Below are 21,793 nucleotides of genomic sequence, written 5' to 3'. Positions count from 1 at the left end.
TGATGAGGTTGTTTGTATCAAGGGCACTGATGTTGATTTGACCAGACATGACACAGGGAAATCCGTGCTGGTGAGCACTGCTCAGCAGGGAGGCTCGTGGGCTTGGCATCGTCTGCGACTCCACGCCAAGCAACACGATCTACAGCTCCGAGAGCCACGCCAGGGTGGACTCTGTCCCAGCCTGGACAAGCACGTGCATCATCCCAGCACTAAATGAACAGAATGGCAAAACTTCGCAGAGCTGTTGATTCCTCCTGTGTTTTAAACAGGGCTGTGATATGACTGATTGCTCCCATTTCCCCTGTCCTGCCTGACAATATGAGGAATGTGAGGTCATTGCCACAGTACAGCACATAACAGCGTGTATCTGTCCCACCGAAGTGCACGCCAGCTCGTTACTCGCAGTTCAACGAGAACAGCTTTGCGAGGGTCTAGTAGGGACAGCAAAGGCGAAGATGGTGAACTGACCTGATAAACGCCGGTTTTGGGTAAACGAATACGCTGTTTAAAATAGGCATCCTCCTAAAAATACGCGTTCATTTCCCGCACTGTGAAACTTGGCGGGGTCTATTCCTGCTTCGCAGGAGGGTCCTTGCAGGTCTAGGGGGCGCTGTGCCGCAGAACTCTCCGAGTTCGGCCGAGACACCGCTCTCTTCTGGGGACCGAACCAGGGCAGGTGGATGCTCGCCGAGTGAATGATGAGTGGAGCAGGCGTAAGAGAGAAGACGCTGCGTGCGTGGTTAATATTACACCAAGGGCGCAGAGCTCCATTGGACGCCCATTTTATGTATTTGGCCGACTTGCACAACAGCGGGGTTGTTACGGAGGGCACGGATTAAGAGGAAGCTCGGGGTGGTTGTGCGGTGTTCCCTCTATCTGTTGTTATTGCGAGGAACGCGCCGGCTCTGCGCCACCAGACAGAGCAATCAATCCCCGAGGTTCTCCGACACCGCGCTGCTGCTGCTGCTGCAGAAGAGCCAGCGTGCCTGTGCGGAGAGCAGCCGGGGTACTGATGCAGCCCTCTCACAACGGGAGGAGGACACCGGCATGAGAAGCGCTGTTTGAAAAACAAACCCTGTTCCGTCTTCCGTATCTCGTTTAAAAAGAGCGCAAACGAATAAAGCAGACATGCTGCATGTGCTGCTGAGCGGCGCGTTCTTTTTCCCCGGTGTCTTCTACTTGTGCAGAAAAGTTTTACCCGTCTGCTTCAAGCGCTGGAGCGATGCGGACGTGGTGCTCGTCAGCGAGAGGTGAGTGGCGGTGCGGCGCTGGGCTCGTCGGTGGATCCCCTGCCTCCGGGCGCACAGGGTGCCCTCTCATCACAGCCGGGGGGGTCTCCACTGTAGCGGGACGGAACCGTGTGCTCGAACCGTGTGGATGCGGGGGAAAAAATGGCTAAAATAGAAAAATATATTTAAAAAAAAGTCAGATGGGCGGTCTGTTTGCTCCTGGAATTAGATATCCTGTTTTCCGCTTGCACTCTTGCCGTGAGCAGCTTCATTCCCTCGTGAATGTGACCGGGAGTCGGTCGGCGCTGTAATTTCTCAGATGCGGGACTGCGCGTGACGTATTCCCGTTAACTCGCTGTATGCGCACCGTTAGGGTTTTAGAAAGTGAGTCTTTTATTGCATTATTTGAACATTCCCGTAGAAGAGAAGAATGAGCCACCACCATCTGCAAGATACTGAGATGTCAGTGCGTGAAAGGGTCTCCAGTTACCCCAGGGGGTAGAATTGCTTTGTATTGGGCAATATGCATTACACGGGCAGTGGGCTACAGGGGTTAGTTAGCGTAGACCCACGGTCACGGCGCGTTTCTCCTTGCGGCGGGCCGTAATCTCTCACCTGTGTTATATAATTTACCGCGTTCAGCAAAACTAAAGCCCTTCCCTAATCAGAGTCTGACATTATTAATTCAATAACACCTCATAACAACACCGTGCCGTTCCGAGGTGCTCTGCTGCAGTCTGCTTTACGAGAGCAGCCCTGTGGACTGGCTTGTCCATTTTCTAAGGTGTTATTAGACACGATTTGATTTTAAAAAAAAAATGAAAACGTCTCCCCGAGTGGTTTGGTGTGATTCATCCTTCTGTTGACAGTGTTCCTCGTGATTTTTAAGAGGTGTGTGCGGTCAGCAGAAGGTAACTTTCTGTTTTAGAAATGAAGGAGCTTTGACTGCAGGGATTTGCCTGCACGGTGTTCAGGAGTGTGAACATCTGCACCCTTCAGGGGCCTGGTTCTGCTGAGCTGGACAGGCAGGACAGTGACGAACAGTGCTGGACAGGCAGGACAGTGGTGGACAGGTAAAACAATCCTGGACAGCACCAGGCAGGTAGGACAGTGACAATGCTGGACAGTACCAGGCAGGTAGGACGGTGGTGGACAATGCTGGACTGGTAGGACAGTGACAGTGCTGGACAGGCAGGACAGTGGTGGACAGGTAAGACAGTCCTGGACAGCACCAGGCAGGTAGGACGGTGACAATGCTGGACAGTACCAGGCAGGTAGGACGGTGGTGGACAATGCTGGACTGGTAGGACAGTGACAGTGCTGGACAGGCAGGACAGTGGTGGACAGGTAAAACAGTCCTGGACAGCACCAGGCAGGTAGGATGGTGACAATGTTGGACAGTACCAGGCAGGTAGGGCAGCGGTGGACAGTGCTGGACAGGCAGGACAGTGATAGTGCCGTTCAGGTAGGACAACACATCACAAGTTAGAGAGTGATAATGGTTAAAAAGAAAAATGTCACATGCCCGTGTCCCTCTCAGCAAGACCTGCTCAGCTCAGGGCTGAAGGACGGTTCAGAGAGCTGCCTGAGTGCAGGAGAGCAAGCCCTGTCAGCCCAGCCACAGCGCCGGCCTCATTTGACTGGGTTCTTTTGCATAGCACACACTGGACAGCGTGGACTCTCTCCTGCCAGTGAGAGAGGGCTGCTCCCTGCTCCACCTGCGCTGGCCAGGTCGTTTGCATGAGCTGTTGGTTGTAGCAGGTTTGTAAGGCGCTTAGTTGGTTGTAAGTCTTGGATGACTGGATCCTAAACTGAAATGCTATTCTCACTTTCAGAAAACAATGCACGGTCTGTTCTACAGCTTTGAAAACAACATCTGCAGGGACTTTAAGTTGCCTGTGCTTGAGACTCCAGTGACTTGGGTATCACAAGCCCCAGGGTCAGGGCCTGGTTGGACTAGGAGGCTCGTTCTGACAGTGTGATGATCTGACCCAGCTGCCCAGCGCTCCTCAGTGGGCGAGCCCTGTAATTACATCTCTGTCTGCCAGCAGACGCTTCTCAGCCAAATATGGTCCTAACTTTTGCAGGAAACGAGGAAGGGGCTAATATGTTTCTTGGGATACTGGTTGATTTTTTTTTGCCTGTGCCCTTGCCAATTCCTCTTGATTTCACGCAGCACAGTACGGAGGTGTGTGTCTGTTCTTTTTTTAGCCAGCGTGCTATTATGTTCCTGGAGGGAGAGATGTACAGGATATCTGAGACCTCAGGAACACTCTGCCTCTGAATGGCCTCCCCTGGCTGTTTTGACCGTTTCTCTTGTGATTTGCCTCATTTGTTTCCAAACACAATCCTAGGAAAACAAGCCAAGGGCGGCAGGGTAGCTCAGTCATTAACATTGCTGCCTCTCAGTGCTGGGCTCCTGGGTTCAATTCCGACCTGGGGGGCTGTCTGCGTGGAGTTTGTATGTTCTCCTTGTGTTCGTGGGGGTGTCCTCCGGGTGTTTCGGTTTCCTCCCGCAGTCCCAAAACATGCTGTTGGTTTTAACATTGGCCCTGGTGGGAGTGTGAGTGTGTGCCCAGCGATGGATTGGCGTCCCTCCCAGGGTGTGCCCTGCCTTTGCGCCCGTAGCTTGCAGGGATAGGCTCCAGCTCCCCCAGGCCCCTGAACTGGACGATGGGATTACAGCATGGCTTCAGTGTGACCCCCGCCTGTCGGTATCCTAGGGCCACCTTGTGCTTGTCTGTGACCCTGGCGGGGGGAGCTGGCTGCACCCTGACCCCCTGCCCTCTCTCGCCAGGCTGGTGTCCTCGGTCCACGCCATCATGGCCACCACCTCGGGGTTCATCGTCGTCTCGTCCTGCGACAACGTGATGACCGACAGGTAAGAGCAGCCGCAGGGCTCCAGTGACCACAGTGTCTTGGTACGAAGGTCCAGTCTGTGCATGCGAGATGAACTCTCCCGAGCTGCCTCTCCGGTTCAGCTGCTACGGACAACTGTGATAAAAGTGCTTCCTGAAAAGTCATCAAAAAGAACAAGTGAATTCCCATGGGATTCCATCCTTTCACATTACGAGTCCTTTTGTGAAGAAACATCAGACGCATCTTATCCTATTAATATAATAAAATAACTATTGTGACAGAACGCAATAATGCTTAAGCTTAATTTCATTCTGCTGCTCAAATGAAAGACCAGATCTACACACAAGTCTGCTCCTGGTTTTAATGGCACGTGTCTGCTTCCACAGGACGTGCTCTGCCTGTGGTAATGAGGGGCAGATCTGCAGCTCCAGTGCTGATGTGTGTCTGGGGACCTGCAGCTGGCACTGGCCTGGCACTGACCAGGCACTGGGGTTCACATGCCCGCAGAGCTAAGCAGCAGACCTGCAGCTCCACCAACTCAGCCTAAAGATATATTTCTGAAAGTACAGCTATCACAACATCATGCTGAGTAAAAGAGAAGGGGTTATCCCACGCATGACTCCAAATATCCAGTCTGCTGTGTTTGTTAGTCATGCTTTGTCTGAGCTTGATTAGCCAATTGGATGACAACACCAGCCCATGTGATTGCAAAGACACCTGTGATTGGCTGAAGTACAGTGTATAAATTTTAATGTAGTCACTGTTTACTAAGTCACAGGTGCCATTCTGCAGACTCAGTGGAAAAGTTAAACCTCTGGGTCGCTCGGTTATTAACTTGTCTGTCTTAACTATTATTTTTATTGTTGTAATACATCCTAAATTGTAGGTTTGTTTCGAATTGAAAAACATGCAGTGGTATTTTTCAAATTTATCTTTTAAGTTTGTTGCCCTGTCAAATTTCGACTCTTAGAATTTTCTTAGTTAATACTAAGAAGAGTTAAGTTCACAGTCTGCTGATTTGCTTATTTCACCTCTTGTCCTGGTTTTCAGAGAAGCGGCCTTGACTCAGGTAGTGTTTGAGACACAAGCAGGAGCAGTGTCTCTTGAGATACTCGTGGAGGGCGCGCCTCAGCGCTCTGCGATCGGAGTCGAGCTCCGATTGGATCCAGAGTACTGCCTTGTGTGCGAATATGTACAAAAAAAGAGACTGAGTATTTTTATGTTGAACATAAGGTTTAAATTAGTAGAAATTCCTTTTACGATGGGACTTGTACAACATTCTTTTATGCCTTAAATTTGTTGGGCTTCTCTTTATTTATTTCTGGTTCTGGATAAAATCCCATATGACCTTAGTCAAAGTCACGTCAGCCCTCTCAGTAATCAGGCCTTTTCAGCACCAGCTCTTCTTGGAAGAATTCAGATCAAATTCCTTATTTCATTGAAAATAACTCAAGCGTTTGAAAAGGTAATATACTTAGGTCATTGTTGTCACCCTTATTGTGAGACATAGTTTTGTACCAATTCGGTGCTATAAATATTGTTAACCGTGGTATGTCTGAGTTTATTAAAGTGGTTCATCTTGATAAATGTTTTTGGGAAGCAGCTGATGGGAGATACAGGAGCTGAGCCTGTGGCTCTGTAGTGACTCCATTGTCAGCCAGTCAGTCCAACCTGACACTGCGGCTCAACTTACAGGGAATTTGACCTCTGTGTTTGTAGTGCAACTGTTCAGAATACACATGCTGCTCCATATACAATTTCACCTGCACCCTCTCCCCTGACAACAGCACCCATAGTAACAGATGTGGAGCTGCTGCCTCTCAAAGCTATATTCTGCCCTGGAGGCCGTACTGTGGTGTAATTTACACTATTTATAACATTTGAGCAACATCAAATCCTTTAATTGTCTAATCCGCTATAGTAATTTTCCAGGCAAAGTCCCCCTTGCTGGCCCCTTTATTAATCAAGGGGATTGCACAATCGCAGTGTTTTAATCCCTGCAGCTAAATCAGTCCTTTCTTACGGCTGCCCGTTTTGCTGATCTGGTGCGTTTCAGTATTAGGGGAATGTTGTATTTAGTGCTTTTTGCTTCTGCTGCTGTCAGTCTTGTTTAAGGCAAGACTGTCTTGCTGAGGTCTGTCCGAGGCAGACTTTGCCCTATCATGTCGTGTCCTCATCATGTGCAATCCTGGATTTGGTGAGTCAGTAGAAATGAGGATAAGACCTTAGTGTGCAAGAATAGGCTCTGCGTTCCGTAAGGTTTTACTGAAAGAACGTACTCTTCTCATTGCAGGCCTCGTAATTATAGTCTTTGGCATCCTGACTAAGTCAGTACTGGAGGGAGGGCTCAGATCATTCCTAGTTGAGGGTTTCAGAACCTTTTCTCAGAAGAGTGGACATTAATGATGTTTATAAGCCAATTAGGTTTTGTTTACCAGCTACCAGTTTTAGAGTTCTATTAAATTTATTACATCATAAACCCTTGGCTTTGTTCCTTTCAGTGGAAAATAAAGCAGTGAAAATAAACAGCTTTTTAAATGTGGCTGACATCACTGAGTTTACAAATTTAGACGTGGAAAAATGATAAATTTTCATGAAGTGTGCAGGAGGAAAAGGACTGGTGCTGGAGTGCTGTGCTTGGATAAGATGGATACCTGTCTTTCTCCTCACAGGCACTGGCTGGCCACCTACTTTGTCTGGTTCGCCATGTCCTACATGGCCTACGACCTCTACGCCATGTACCTCAGTCACTGGTACCGCTTCCGGGTGAAAGGTCATGAGGAGTACAAGGAGCACTCATTCCGCACCGTCAACAGTTTTGTGAGGAGGGAGTTTCTGCTGGTGCTGCATCACATCGTTCTGCTGACCATACTGCTGCCCATCACTCTGGTAAGACGAATGGAGGAGGGGGCGGGCGATTGGCAGAGACTTCGGAATTTGTTTCTGATCGCTGTAGCTCTCTCAGCCCCTTCGGACTGCTCAGGCTCACCCAGGCCTGTCTTTTGTCTGTGTTGTTTTTAAACTGTGTAAAATGGTTTAAAATGAGCCCTGTCCCTTTTTCTGCTGCATTTTTGAATTTCTGTCCAATTCTGTCTTAATTAATTTAAGAGTCCCTTGGAGGTCTATAACACATTTTTTCAGAAATTTTGTTTTGAGAACTCCAACTCGGGGTTTTACACAGTCGGTTTTCAAGTTTTCAACTGAAACTAAAATTCCATGCAGGTGAAATTAAAAGAACTGAAGAGAAAGTAGTTTGCAGGCAGGTTCCCATATCACTGGACTCCAGACACATGAGAACCAAGCAGCTTCTGGGCACAACTGGGCTACCAGCTCACACCCCTCATGCTGGGACACTCCTGCTCACTCCCCGCCACTCACGCTGGGAAACTCCTGCTCACTCCCCGCCCCTCACGCTGAGACACTCCTGCTCACTCCCCGCCCCTCACCCTGGGGCACTCCTGCTCACTCCCCGCCCCTCATGCTGGGACACTCCTGTTCACTCCCCGCCCCTCACGCTGCAAAAACGCCTGCTCACTCCCCGCCCCTCACGCTGGGACACTCCTGTTCACTCCTGCTCACTCCCCGCCCCTCACGCTGGGACACTCCTGTTCACTCCTGCTCACTCCCCGCCCCTCACGCTGGGACACTCCTGCTCACTCCTGCTCACTCCCCGCCCCTCACACTGGGACACTCCTGTTCACTCCTGCTCACTCCCCGCCCCTCACGCTGGGACACTCCTGTTCACTCCTGCTCACTCCCCGCCCCTCACGCTGGGACACTCCTGCTCACTCCCTGCCCCTCATGCTGGGACACTCCTGCTCACTCCTGCTCACTCCCCGCCCCTCACGCTGGGACACTCCTGTTCACTCCTGCTCACTCCCCGCCCCTCACGCTGGGACACTCCTGCTCACTCCCTGCCCCTCATGCTGGGACACTCCTGCTCACTCCTGCTCACTCCCCGCCCCTCACGCTGGGACACTCCTGTTCACTCCTGCTCACTCCCCGCCCCTCACGCTGGGACACTCCTGCTCACTCCCTGCCCCTCATGCTGGGACACTCCTGCTCACTCCCCGCACCTCATGCTGGGACACTCCTGCTCACTCCTGCTCACTCCCCGCCCCTCACGCTGGGACACTCCTGCTCACTCCCCGCCCCTCATGCTGGGACACTCCTGCTCACTCCCCGCACCTCATGCTGGGACACTCCTGCTCACTCCTGCTCACTCCCTGCCCCTCATGCTGGGACACTCCTGCTCACTCCCCGCACCTCATGCTGGGACACTCCTGCTCACTCCTGCTCACTCCCTGCCCCTCATGCTGGGACACTCCTGCTCACTCCCCGCCCCTCATGCTGGGACACTCCTGCTCACTCCCCGCCCCTCACGCTGCGACACTCCTGCTCACTCCCTGCCCCTCACCCTGGGGCACTCCTGCTCACTCCCCGCCCCTCATGCTGGGACACTCCTGCTCACTCCCCGCCCCTCACGCTGCGACACTCCTGCTCACTCCCTGCCCCTCACGCTGTGACACTCCTGCTCACTCCCCGCCCCTCACCCTGGGGCACTCCTGCTCACTCCCCGCCCCTCATGCTGGGACACTCCTGCTCACTGCCCGCCCCTCACCCTGGGGCACTCCTGTTCACTCCTGCTCACTCCCCGCCCCTCACGCTGGGACACTCCTGCTCACTCCCCGCCCCTCACGCTGGGACACTCCTGTTCACTCCTGCTCACTCCCCGCCCCTCACGCTGGGACACTCCTGTTCACTCCTGCTCACTCCCCGCCCCTCACGCTGGGACACTCCTGCTCACTCCCCGCCCCTCACGCTGGGACACTCCTGCTCACTCCCCGCCCCTCACGCTGGGACACTCCTGCTCACTCCCCGCCCCTCACGCTGGGACACTCCTGCTCACTCCCCGCCCCTCACGCTGGGACACTCCTGCTCACTCCCCGCCCCTCACGCTGGGACACTCCTGCTCACTGCCCGCCCCTCACGCTGGGACACTCCTGCTCACTCCCCGCCCCTCACGCTGGGACACTCCTGCTCACTGCCCGCCCCTCACGCTGGGACACTCCTGCTCACTGCCCGCCCCTCACGCTGGGACACTCCTGCTCACTCCCCGCCCCTCACGCTGCGACACTCCTTGTGTTTTTGGTGGCTGCCAGGAGCAGTAGGCCTCACCCAGCCACGGGAGAGTGTGTGTGGGAGAGGGGGCTGTTCTTTTCCTGTCCTAGCTCTCCAGCCCTTTGTGCAACATTGCTAAAAGCTTCACACAAACTATCAAATGCACAAAGATTTGCTCTCATAAAAGCAAACCCACAGCTGGGCCTGAACCCTTGTGTTCAGGGAAACCCCGGACACGTTGCACACTGTGCAGCAGTACCTTCCTTCTGTCCCTCTTGTCCTGTTCGTTTCTCGTGTCCGTCTGCAGCAGGACGAGCGAGGTTTTGTGACCGAGAGCAGGAAAGGGCCCTGATCGCCAGGGACCTCTGCCTGCTGGGACAGCTCACTGCTGGACACTGAACGGAAACTCACAGGAAGAAGTGGCACACTGCGTCCTTAAGAAACTCCATCATCAGTGAGACTGTAAAAACATATTGTGGACAGGTGTGACTTCTGGTGATATGAAAGTACATTACATGTAGATGATGATGATGTTGTAACAATGGCAGTGATCTTTAAATACGTCTGAGATGTTGATGCCAGTCGGAGGCATCTCCGGTGGTTTGGAGTTCGGCATCCCCTGCGCTGAGCTCAGGCTCATCCAGCAGCTAACCTGGCTCGTGTCTCCTCCTCAGTTCTTCCGGAGAGACCTGGGAGACTTCTTCGTCGGATGCCTGTTCACAGCAGAGCTCAGCACGCCCTTCGTGTCCCTGGGGAAGATTCTGATCCAGGTGAGAAGGTCTTCTCTGTCCACCACACGCAGAAAAACTCAAAACCGTGTGAAGCATTGCGCGGTCTGGTGTGATCTGTGATCATTCATCCCTCCGTTTTTAAAACTTAGTATCCTCGCAGGCCCGTTTCACTTTTTGGTGAGAGAAAGGGATGATGTTGCATGAGAGGCGTTTGGCTGATAATGCGGCGAGGGTGTTAGATAAAGGGCGACATGTTGCCTTAGCAACCACAGCTGTCCTGCCTGATTAAGGACAACCCACAGCTGTGGGGCCCTTTAAGACACACTGAGCACCTCCCCAGAGGGACGAGCAGAACCCCGCAAGGGGAGGACCTTCCAGAGACAGTCCCGGAGGGGGCTGTGAAGTGAGCGGAAGGCTGTTGTTTTTCCTTCATTTTATTTTCTCTTTCTTTTCTCCTGTCCTGCCATGTAACTCCACTGGGACAGGTTGAGTTCTTTTGATTTTTGCTCTTGTGCTCCTCTTGCTGCACACTGGACCCCGTTAGACAGTCCCGCCTGGAAGCCGCTGTGCAAAGTGGTGCATTATTCTTTTTGCTTTTGGTTTCTCCCTTTTTATGGTTTATTTTGTTTTCGCTAATCTCACACCGGTGCCTCCATCCCTCAGACGGGGCATCGACTTTTACTGGCTCCAGGGGGCTGATGGGAGTGATCTTACACAGTCCCTTGATGCAGGGACAGAGACCCAACATGCTCGATAGGATGAATTGGTGTTCAAAAAACTTCAAGAGAAGCCACATATAAGGACTTATAGATCAATAAGTAAGATACGTCAGTCATTTGGAGTGAACAGTGCCTGTACTTCTGCCTGTGATCATCATATAGTGAATTGTACTTGCCTTCATAAATGTAAAACTGTCCCTGTCCTGTGAAATATGGAAATTATAACCCACTATATTTGTATGGCAGCAAGTTTTGGTGCAGTTGACAATTGAATAGCTTATCTTTATGAATGAGATTTAAATGCGGCTTGTGTGTTAGTGTCTCATTGTTGGTCTCTGGAAAACGCCAAGCGCATTGGTTTAAAAATGCTGAGAGCTGAGCTGCCCGCTCCCAGATCTGTCAGGGACAATGCAGAGCCAGGTCCTGAATTGTCGGCGTTAGGCCAAACAACCTGCCCCACCCTCTGGTTTTCTAGCATACAGGAGAGTGGTAACTGTAGCAGAGGCCCTTGGTTATTTTTTGGATGGTGCTGCCCCCTAATGGTAGCCCTGGAGAGCTGACAGCGGTCAGTATTTCATAGGAATGTTTAACTAAAATTGTTTATTCATATCCCTCCATTTTGGGGAAAAAAATATAGAACTACATAGATCCCTGTTGCCTAGTATGATATTTGTAGTGATAAAGATTAAGATGCCTGTATGTTCTGGATTACAATTCCATGCTTTCTAGGAAACGTTTCCACTTTTTCCACTCTGAAATATTCTGCTGATGAGTTTCACTTTGAGAGTAAAGAGCTGTAATCCAGCCCTGAGTTGGAAGAGCTCTTAGTTTTATAGGCCACCTGTTCCTAAAGATTGGGATCATCTGATGATTAAAGCAAGTAGTGTGTCCCGTTAGGAGAATGCATGGCTACTTGTGGGCTGGAAGGTAAATCTTCTCAGATTATGGAATAATCTGAATAATCTCTAAACTATCTGTTTTAACTGATGGCTGTGAAGTTGTGCCAGGCTTGGACGAATCTGTGATTTAATGGTGGCCTATTAAACCTGCTGTCAGGGTTGGGGCTGGAGACCCCTGCTCTAATTCAGCGTGATGGAGGGCAGTGTGTCTGCATCGTAGCACTTACCTGCCCAGTTTCACTAATCCTTGGCTGAAAGTAGCCTTCTGTGAGAACAGACACAACATGGAAATCAATTTCAATTCAGTTTGCTTTATTTTTATATAGCACCTGTCACAACAAGGTTGCCCCAAGGTGCTCAACAAAGCAAGTGACCCTACATGTTGTGAATACAGAACAGAAAAGACCAGGAGACAATGGAGGAGAGGAACCAAAAACTCCTTAGTAAGGAGGAGAAAAACTTATAGGGGTCCAAGGTCAAGTGGCTGCCCAACCCCTCATGCTAACATTATACAAAAAAAGGACATAAATGAATGGCGGTATTAATCCACCCATCCACCATGTCTTCTGTATGTCAGTACTCCATGCAGATCTCTGTAGACCAGCAAAATCCTCCTAAACGATAGCTATATCCACGATGCCCCTCTTGGATCCATGGCAGTGATGCAGCATCCAACTCAGATGGGGCCCAGCCCGGGCGCCCTCTGGACAGGTGGGGTTTCCTCCTGGCCAGGAGGGCTAAAGGACAGGGTTCTTCCCTCTCTCCGCAGCTGGGGCTCCAGGACTGCCTGCTGCACAAGGTCAACGGTGTGGTGGTGCTGCTGAGCTTCTTCCTGTGCCGGATCCTGCTCTTCCCCTACATGTACTGGGTCTACGGACGGCACTACGGCCTCCCGCTCTACAGCGCCCCCTTCCACCTGCCGCTGTCCTGCAACCTGGGCACCCTCTGCATCATGGCGCCGCAGGTCTACTGGTTCGTCCTGCTGTGCCGGAAGGGCCTGCGGCTGTACCAGCGCCAGGCCGGGAAGCGCCCAGCCGCTGTCACCGACGCCGCCCAGTAGGGGGCAGGCTCTTCCCCTCCATTCTCCTCCTCCTCCGCCGCCCTTCTCGCCTAATCCCCCTACCTCCCCACCCCCCCACGGTCTCGTGGCTCTGCGGAGAGGCGTGTTGCTCTGGGGGGAGGGGGGGGTCCCAGTGTCCGCTCATCGCAGGACCTCGTCTCGCCTTGCTTCTCCTGCGCTTCACCCCACTCAGGAGCCCCCTGGTGGCTGTTCTGTTTCTTTCCATAGAGCTGCAGTTTTCCGTAGGATTTTCTTATTTCTCTTGTTTGACTTTCTCTCGGCGGCAGTGCGATCACGATCAGAGAGACCCATCGGCCCCCCAGTCCCCCGTGTGTCTGGTGGCTTTGACCTGGAGGGGCGATCTAGGGGGAGAGATCTGGAGGGGAGATCTGTGGGAGTGATGGGGGGGGGAGATCTGGGAGAGAGATCTGGGGGGATCTCTGCAGAGATCTAGGTGAGAGGTCTGGAGGGGAGATCTGGGGGAGAGATCTGAGGTGATCTCTGCGGAGATCTAGGGGAGAGATCTGAGGTGATCTCTGTGGAGATCTAGGGGAGATCTGGGGGGTAGCGCTGACAGCTGTGCAGGACAGGACCACGCTGGCTTCCTTTTCTCATTCTGATCATGCGCAGCAAACGGGGCCGTTTCTCTGTCTCTCAGCCCTGCTGCTAATGGAACACCATCTGTAGATGTGTTTCACGTGTTTTAAAATGGAAAAAGAGAAAAACAATCACAGGTTTATTAAGACTTTAAAAGTACACATGAACTTTCAATATGCACACTCATACACCAGCATTGGGAAAACTGCGCTTTTAATACAGTTGCTCGGTCTTTCTCCATCTCGCTCTGCCTCATCAGCCATAACGACATGCACTAATTGCAGTAGGGGATACTGCACTACTCGCCAATTAATTATTTACTGCACAACAGAGTTCTGTGTTTCTCTTCACACCTCTCTGTCTTCAAGCCTATAGCCTGTGCTGAATCCTGCTTTGTCACATGAGCGAAGGCAAAATGTTTACACGCACCGGAGAAATCCGAATGCTGCAGGTCCCGGCCTCTCTGAGCCTGATGCTCGTTTCCGTGGGAACATCAGCCAGGGAAAGGGCTCAGCTTGTCTCTTGGGCACGTCTCCCGTGACCTGTGGTGCAAGCACGGCAAGAACAGGGCAGCATATGGACAGGTGCAGTGGAGCAGGGTGACATCTGCAAAGTAACAACTAGATAAATACAGAATTAATAAATATGGAACACATAACATAATACATAATGTCTGAATGCATAAAAGCACAGGAAAACCAACAGCTACACGACCTTGGTAAGGTTATTTATAGTAGAAAAAGTTGCACAAGCCTGGTCTTCTTTTGCTTTCCTGCAGAACAGCAACCCACATGTTCAGATTTGTGTTTTCTAATCAGGAGCAGCATCATACCCGTTGACTCCACACGAACCAAACGCCTGTCCCTGACTCGTCTGCGTTAACGCTTACTGACCCCCCCTCCCCCGTTCCAAGAGATCACGGGGGTCCCGTGTCATCCGCATCGATCAGAATACACTCCTGCAGTCGCCATGCTCTCGAACGGCTTGAATCCGGGTGCTCTGCACCCCGATTCTGGGGATTGGGTAGCAGTTCGGAGCGTGGATACTGCTGAGGAGCCCATGCTGGACTAACCTAGTTTGACGTGCATGTTAAAGATCAGGAATACAGAAGTCCTGGTTTACTAGATGAGACGTTCTCAACCCTTTCCAGCTACACTTGTCAAGTAGCAGATGTAGGAAAGGGGGGCATTTTTCATGCTGCCTCTCTTAGAGTGAAACATTTCTCTGTTTCCTGGGAGGCTCTCTGACGGATCGGCCTTTGGGGATTTATTGATAGCCATTTTGCGGAAGATTATTTTTCTTATGGAAATTCTATTTTACAGCCTCACGATTGACATTGATATGCAGGGTTTTTTTGTATTTATTTAGGAAATAATTCGATTGTGCTTTAAAATCCTTTGACCAGTTTGCATATCGTTTTAAAAAAAAAAAAGAATTTTTATTTTTGCAATTTCTGTCAGAATCGGCATAATCTGAACGTGACAATTACTAGGCTGTTCGGAAATGAGTAGATGAGCATGCCTAAACTTGAAAGGTCTTATTTTATTACAGTTGTACATTTAAGCAGATTTAACTGCAGTGAGCGTGGCCTGTCTGCCTGTCCCGGCCCGTGTGGGGGTGACGTGACAGTGGCCAGAGCAGGGGACAGGAGAGTCTATCCTCAGAGACAAAAGGGGTGAGCTCCGTCTGAAGGGGCACACATGTATAAACAGTGAGAAGCAGGGGGGGGCCTCATGGAGTCTGGTAGCTCCCAGTAGCGCCCTCTGCTTTTTGTGCTGTAGGGAAGTTTTTGGTATTAAGAGCTCATGATTCTGGTTTGATCTCTTTACAATCCAGTCTAACTATATACTTCTATGCACTGTATCTTAATACAGGTTCATACATGCAGGAGAAGTTTATTGATCCAGGGCTGACAGGCCAGCAGCAGTGTATCAGCATTTAAGGTTTCTTTAAAGACTTTCATCAGTGTGGGTTTCAGTGTGCTTGAAGAAACTCTCAGAGGGCTGGACTTGTGAAGTGGGTTCTGCTGTAGCCAGACTGGGCCCGAGTGCTGACCTGCCTGCTCAGGAACGCAGCCCAGCACACCTCACTGACCTTCTGCTTTCGTGTCACCTGTGAAAAACTAATGGAACAATAACGTTACACTGTCTGTATTTGTTTCATACTTACTAAGCTTTTCTTGTAGATTCAGAAATATGTTGCGGGTAGTGTTTAAACAATGATTGCATGTCAGATGAAAAAGAACAGGGCCTTGTTAGATTTGCCCAACTGACTTTCCTTTCCTGAACTGAGCCTGTGTGCAGCAGCATTGCTCTGTATGTCGAGGGAATGACACGATCGTTGTGAAGTGTTGGCTGGTCAGCCTTTTATTAAAAAAACTCAGATCTAGTTTCTTGGATTCCTTGTGTTTGAGACTGACTTAACGTTTTTGCATATTTGCTATTAGGAACAGCTGTAGATTAGGATCGTCTCTGCTTTCTTGTAGCTAGATAAGATCAGATCACTTTATTGGCCATATACAATTTCTTGTATTAGGAATTTGTCTTTTCACATACCCCAGCTTGCTCTCCATGAGACACACAGACGGGGAGAGAGAAGCTGGGGGTCAGAGTACAGGATCAGCCATTTATACAGCACCCCTGGAGCAGCTGGGGTGAAGGGCCTTGCTCAGGGGGCCCAACGGAGTAGGATTCCTCTGCCGGCCGCGGGATACAAACTGGCAACCTTCCAGCAACAGGCGCAGATCCTGAGCCACAGAGCCACCGCTCCGCCCTAGTCCTGGCAGCGAGGAGTGGATTGGCTGTTGTATTATGCATGTTACAGAACCACATTTCTATGGAAGAGTAAACATGTTGCTTGGCCTGGGAGAAATAAGTTACTGCAGGGGAGGGACCTCTGTTAGTTTCCTGTGTACGTGTATGACATCAGGGGCAACGCGCCAGTTAGTCTGCGGCATCTCACAGAGGAGGTCTGCACTGCTTTTGTGTGCTGAGATTATCGAGCCACGGCGCTTGATGCATTTTCTCCTCCACACATCTGTCTTTTTCATAGCTGACATCCCTTACAGTAGATTCTGATCCACTCAGCGGTTTTTCTGTAGCAGATCGTTAACCCCGCTAACGAGATTCTAGATTCCTAAGCTCTGAAAGCATCCTGTTTCCCAGCCGATGTGGAACCCTTCTCGGGGTGTCGGTGCGCAGCTGGAGTGTTTATTCCACAGCACGTCACCAGCGAGGCGAGACCTGTGCTGACAGCTGCTACTGCGTTTAGAAGTGGAGTCGTTCAGCACTGGATTCTCCTCGAAAAATCACAAGTCGCAGTTTGAAGGAAATCCCAAAACCTGGGGTTCTAACTAAGCTAAAATTCTTATTTGTTACAGAGGGTTAAAACAGGGTTATAAAAAAAAACATTTTTTTCAGGAAATTAGAATTAAAAACGATTTTGGTTCTAAAAAGTCAGTAAACAGATTCAAGTTTTAAGCGCCGACCTGGTTCATAAGCGAATAATTAAATTTAAAGCACAGATTAAGATGCTGCAGATATGCAGCTCGTTAAATCTGTTTAATAGCCTCTCAAATACAAAGTGTCATCTACAGAAATTTGGGTTTCCAAAAGACAAGAATGCATTTAACAGCAACAGTTGGCAATAGCAGCTCTCCTGGTGCTAAAGATTTAAACTGTTTCACATTTAAATACCACCTGCGTGCATTTGCAGTTGCTGTTGTTATTTTTCCACAGTTCTTTATCCTGTGAATCTTGTATCTCTCCGAGGTGTGAAAGGGATTTTTTTCTGGTGCTTTGGCCTGGTTCTGGAAGGTTCTAGATCTGTCGCAGCGTTCTTTGGTCTCAGTTCTGCTGCCCAGAACTGTCATGGCCACAACTTACTTGGGTCTCCGAAGCCCAGATACCAGCCGATAGATCCTAGAAAAATCTGAAGGACCTCTGGTTTCTGTATTTACAAGATCCAAGGGTGGTAGGACTTTCTTCTGGTCCTGGAGTGTCAGTAATGACTTGATATGTAACCGTCCTCATTACCCGAATTTCCAGGTCTTCAGCTATTTTCCTGTGAACACAGCAGGGCCATGGGTCTCGGGGGCTAACTGTATATTGCAATAACATATACATATTATAATAGGTTGTTATAATTATTATAGATATAAAGATAAATTCTGTTACACCAGTCTTAATTATTATTTCTAAGCTAATATTTTGTCTCTTACAGAGATATCTTTCCTTAGCTCAGGGTATGATAATGTGTTGGCATATGGCTTATTCTTTTGACTTTAATAATGTGAAACGGTCACGATTGTCTTAGCCTTCCAATGCACAGATTCACTATTTTTTAATGAAGAAAGAGGCTTAGGACTGAGATACTGAAATGAGAAAAATGGACAGACCAAAGACAGGTGGACAGTGACGCCTGCAATAGCCCAGTCATTCCCTGTGTAGAATTATCTCTGCTTTGGCTTTTCAAACAAGTGATTCCACTACAGCAGTTAAAAGTAATAACTCTCTTCCCCAGCTGGTCAGTGGCGTTGCCAGCTGTGATGGGACGTTCAGTGAGCAGAGCTCTCATTCCTCCGCCCTGCTGGCCAGAAGCTTTCGCCACAGGGCTGAACCACGTGTGTTTGAGATGGGGGGGGGGGGGGGCATGGAGCAATTCACTGTGACTCTTTGAGGACGCCCTTAGTTCAGCTAAGTAGTTCAGAGATCGTGAGCAGGGGACATCCCAACACCTTGAATTTCTCAACGTCCCTGAGAGCTCCAGGAGTTCAAGGGGATCTGCAACGTTATTTAGACATTTCAGAGGTAGATAGAATCTGCGTTGATGAGTGCATTTCAAACCACGCTTAAAAAATGTACACAGTAATGTGTAATCACACATCACACAATGAACAAAACTTTCCAGGTCTGCGCAGCGTCATGTTCTGCGATTCAGAATGAGGCAACCAAACTTCCAGTGAGGTGAAGCGGCCCTGTTACACTGTAATGAAGTAGACTTGTAAATATGTCTTTTAATCCAATAGAAATATTGCTCCCGACAAATACTACTTAGGTGTTAACTATGCATGCACACCATGGGTAGGACATTTCTGCAGTGAAATGTCTGTTGCACAACCTGTACTTATTTGCTCGAACATTGCATCACATGAGTCATGACAGTGACTAGTGAGCAGGAAGGGCCGCTTCACGTTGCAATTTGTAGGAACTTGAATGCAAGTTTGCGACAACCTGGCAACTCTTACGAAGTTCACAATTTTGTGTTTAATTTGAAATTTGTCAAAGTTTTCTAGACGGTCAATGTTTTTTTATTTTTGTCACAGAGATGTAATAACCGGCCTGAAAAATAGTGACTACAGTTCCCCTTTTACTGAATAAACTGACTAAATTAACTGACTGAACTGCTGAAAACTCCCATGTGTTAGAGAAGGATTCTGGTGCAGAGGCAGTGATACATGGGCTCTACACAAGGCAGGGACATGAGGAAGCCATTTGGGGCATCGTAGTAGTTAAGTCTTCATCCAGCAGGGCTATCCTCTCCTGATGCTGGAGGGTTTCACTCTTAATGAGCTAAACCAGATGGTTAATCAGCCTCTCCCAGCTCTCCAGATGCTTGTTTATACAGGTATCTGAAGTAATTTTAAACATTTTAGTAGAATTGGAAATAATATTAAATCAAATTACAGTTGCATTTTGCCAGGCAAGAGAGAAAGTATACAAACCCATTTCCTGGAGAGCCTGGTGTCTTTGTGATTTGTTCCATCCTGAGTAGTCAATTAACCAGTGAGCCAAATTATTTTCATATACTGTATCTAGGATTTCCTGAATGTTGAATACAGATGATTAAGCTCCATATGATTAAACATTTCTGAAATGGAGCTGATGAGTTAGACCAGCTATGTAACTGAGTTCTTGTGGAACAAGAACCAGAAGACACTGGATCCAGAGGGAACTGAGGGGAATGGAGATGCCCGTTTTGGGATGTAAGATCCGGGTTTAGGTGAGTCCAGGGGTCTGCAGCTCCAGTCCTGGGGAGCCACAGTGTCTTTTAGTTTTCCTCCTAACAGCTGAATGACTTAACAAGATCAATCACTTGCTTTATCTGGAGATTTTCAGCTGCTCTCCAGGTGTCTGCTCACTGAGCGTGACACCATAGACTGCAGCTCCTCAGGGCTGGAGTGCCAGAGTCCTGGTGGACGGTTGAGGACAGGACAGCCCCGTTTCGGAGCCCATTTGAAATTCTAGCTGTTGAGGCGACCAAGGAGATCGGTGGTGCAGCAGGTTTTCTTATTCTCTTGAAGCCTTAATTGTTAAAGCCTTGAAGACCAGCCTGACATACTCTGGAGGTGTGGAGCTGCCACCACCGTCCTGACTGGTCCGGAGAGAGCTGGGAGTGATTCCTGACTGATCCCGAGACCAGCTGGGAGTGATTCCTGACTGGCTGCTTCTCCAGAATCGAAGGAGAGAAGCTTTCACATCAGATTCTCATTTGATCTAAACTCATCAGCTGGCTGTTCTCTAATGCTTTAACAACTGAGCGCTATAGATAAGAAGACTGGAGAACTTTGAATTTTCCTGCTTGTTGGGATGCTGCTTTTCTGCTTCACAAGGTAATAACGGAACCCTTAGTTGGTCTTATCATTTCCTTAATTAACACTTCAGGTTTTTAAGCCAGGGGGACTTGCCCACACTTGCTAATTTGCATTATGACTGAGCTTTTTACTTGATTAAAGTATTTATCATTAAGCGGACAATGATTAATAATTACTTAACAATTACTTGGTTGGGTCCATCGCAAGTTTGTATTCTCAAGTTGCAGAGAATACAAGAGTCAGCCTCCACCACGTTTGGCAACTGAACAGTAACAGGCTCAAACTGATTCAGCTGTGAGGTCAATTATGTAACTGACAGTTCAGCAGGTGGGGGGGTCCCCAGACTTGCAAGGGGGAGCCCCAGATTAAATGGCCGGACATTCCAAGTTATCATTTTGGTAGGTGGAGACAATTAAAAATGTTACAAGTAGCTGGGTCAGCATGCATAGGCTGTAAAGGTTTATTCCATGCTGAAAAGAGAAGAAACACAATGCTCTGGCTGTGGAGCCTTCTTGGGGTGCATTTCTTTTCAGCATGGAATAAACCTTTACTTGACCATTAAAAATGTCTGTTCGGGGCTCCTGGCTCCAACAGGTCTCTTCTGTCTGGCAGGTATAAACTACTCTTCACCTGGGCTGGTTGGGGGTTGTATTAGTTCACTTAAGGTTTACCTGTGTGTGCAACCTTCAGCTGTTTGATTTAAAAAGACACAAAAGCTACTGGACCCTTGAACTGTATCGTTAGTGCAGTTTTTAAATGGGTATAAGCATTTTGGCCAGGTCCACATTTAAATGAGTTTGTGCTCAACTGCCTTATGATAAGAATATGTGTCTATTTGGCATTATCATTATTTTATTATGATTTGGGCTTAGGTGAAGAAACTGGGAGCCTAACTGTACAGAAAACCAGAATGCAGGTGGTCGGGAGGGCTGCATTTGCTGGAATTTGTCAGCTGAATGAAGCACACTACAGCATTTTTGGGAGCTGAAAGGTTTAAAACAAAGAACTCTAAACCACAGTATTGCTGTGTTGTCCAGATTGTATATGAACTCTGGACAATAAACCAAATTCATATACAGTGCCTTTTTAGAGCTATTTGTAATTGAATGCCTCAAGGCTGGGAGTAATGTTTGGCTGCAATTTCACCCAGTGAACATGCTGAAACTGTTGTGGTGGAATTGTGGTTACCAGCAGCATGTGTCCTTTAACCCAGGGGTCCCCCGTCCTGCTCCTACAGGGTCTCATTCTAGTTGAGCTTACTTACCGAACTAAAAGTTGCTTGAGTGAAATATTTGCAATTTTGGTTTTACTGGGAATGTTGGGATTGTGTTGAAATTTATGACATGAAGTTGTTTTAAAAGGCAGTTACATTATTCCTGTCGGAGTGTAATTGAGCACTGGACTGGACCAGAACCCAGCAGGTGTATACGTCCAGTACCAGGGACGCCTGGGTTAAACCCTACATGTCGCGCTATCATCCTGAGAACATTTTTAATAAGAAGTAATGGAATTTATTCTATACCATTGTTTCTCATCAAGTGGGCTTTTAGCATCATAATATCCCCCTGTGAAGACTTTTGCTTCATTCCAGTTTTTATTAATTCTATTGGAATTTTTTTTTTGGAGTGTTTATTTGTCTCGGCTCTTCTGCGGTGTGTGCGTGCCAGTGTTTGTGTTCCATGGTAACTCTTCACAGGGCTCTCCGATTCTCATGCTGCAGACTGCTGATCAAGAGGCCCTGCACGACAGAATCACAACCTAGTGCACTTCTTGCCACTGTTCATGATAACTTTTCTTAGAGTCAGATTGTTGTGCTTGGTTGTAATATCTGCCCAGCTGAGGATTTTTCTTGTTAGAGGGCAAGTTAATTCTTGATAGAACATGGCGATATTAAGAATTATTTTGTTGCACTGCACATGTGGAAATCCAGACATTACACAAGAAAAATAAAGATGATTTGATGAATCCTGTTGTGTGTTAATACCA

At 48.9% G+C, this 21,793-nt stretch overlaps 1 protein-coding gene across 1 annotated transcript; it reads left to right on the top strand.

Annotated features, from left to right (window-relative positions):
* The first annotated feature begins 674 nt into the window (after positions 1–674).
* Positions 675–21,772, top strand: tlcd3a (TLC domain containing 3A). The gene is made up of 5 exons (XM_006641118.3): positions 675–1,250; positions 4,027–4,110; positions 6,761–6,977; positions 9,884–9,979; positions 12,328–21,772. The coding sequence occupies exons 1-5, from the start codon at positions 1,129–1,131 to the stop codon at positions 12,616–12,618; spliced, it is 810 nt and encodes a 269-aa protein (XP_006641181.1). The 5' UTR covers positions 675–1,128; the 3' UTR covers positions 12,619–21,772.
* Positions 21,773–21,793: the final 21 nt, after the last annotated feature.

The sequence above is a fragment of the Lepisosteus oculatus genome, chromosome 26 (genome assembly GCF_040954835.1).
Source record: "Lepisosteus oculatus isolate fLepOcu1 chromosome 26, fLepOcu1.hap2, whole genome shotgun sequence".
NCBI classification, from domain to species: domain Eukaryota; kingdom Metazoa; phylum Chordata; class Actinopteri; order Semionotiformes; family Lepisosteidae; genus Lepisosteus; species Lepisosteus oculatus.
Note: the sequence above shows the minus strand (reverse complement) of the source record. Positions and strands in the feature narration are given on the sequence as shown.

Coding starts and splice junctions, on each gene's coding strand:
- tlcd3a (XM_006641118.3), top strand. CDS start 1,129: ATGCTGCATGTGCTGCTGAGCGGCGCGTTCTTTTTCCCCGGTGTCTTC. Junction 6,978..9,883: donor TACTGCTGCCCATCACTCTG/GTAAGACGAATG, acceptor TCTCCTCCTCAG/TTCTTCCGGAGAGACCTGGG. Junction 9,980..12,327: donor TGGGGAAGATTCTGATCCAG/GTGAGAAGGTCT, acceptor CTCTCTCCGCAG/CTGGGGCTCCAGGACTGCCT.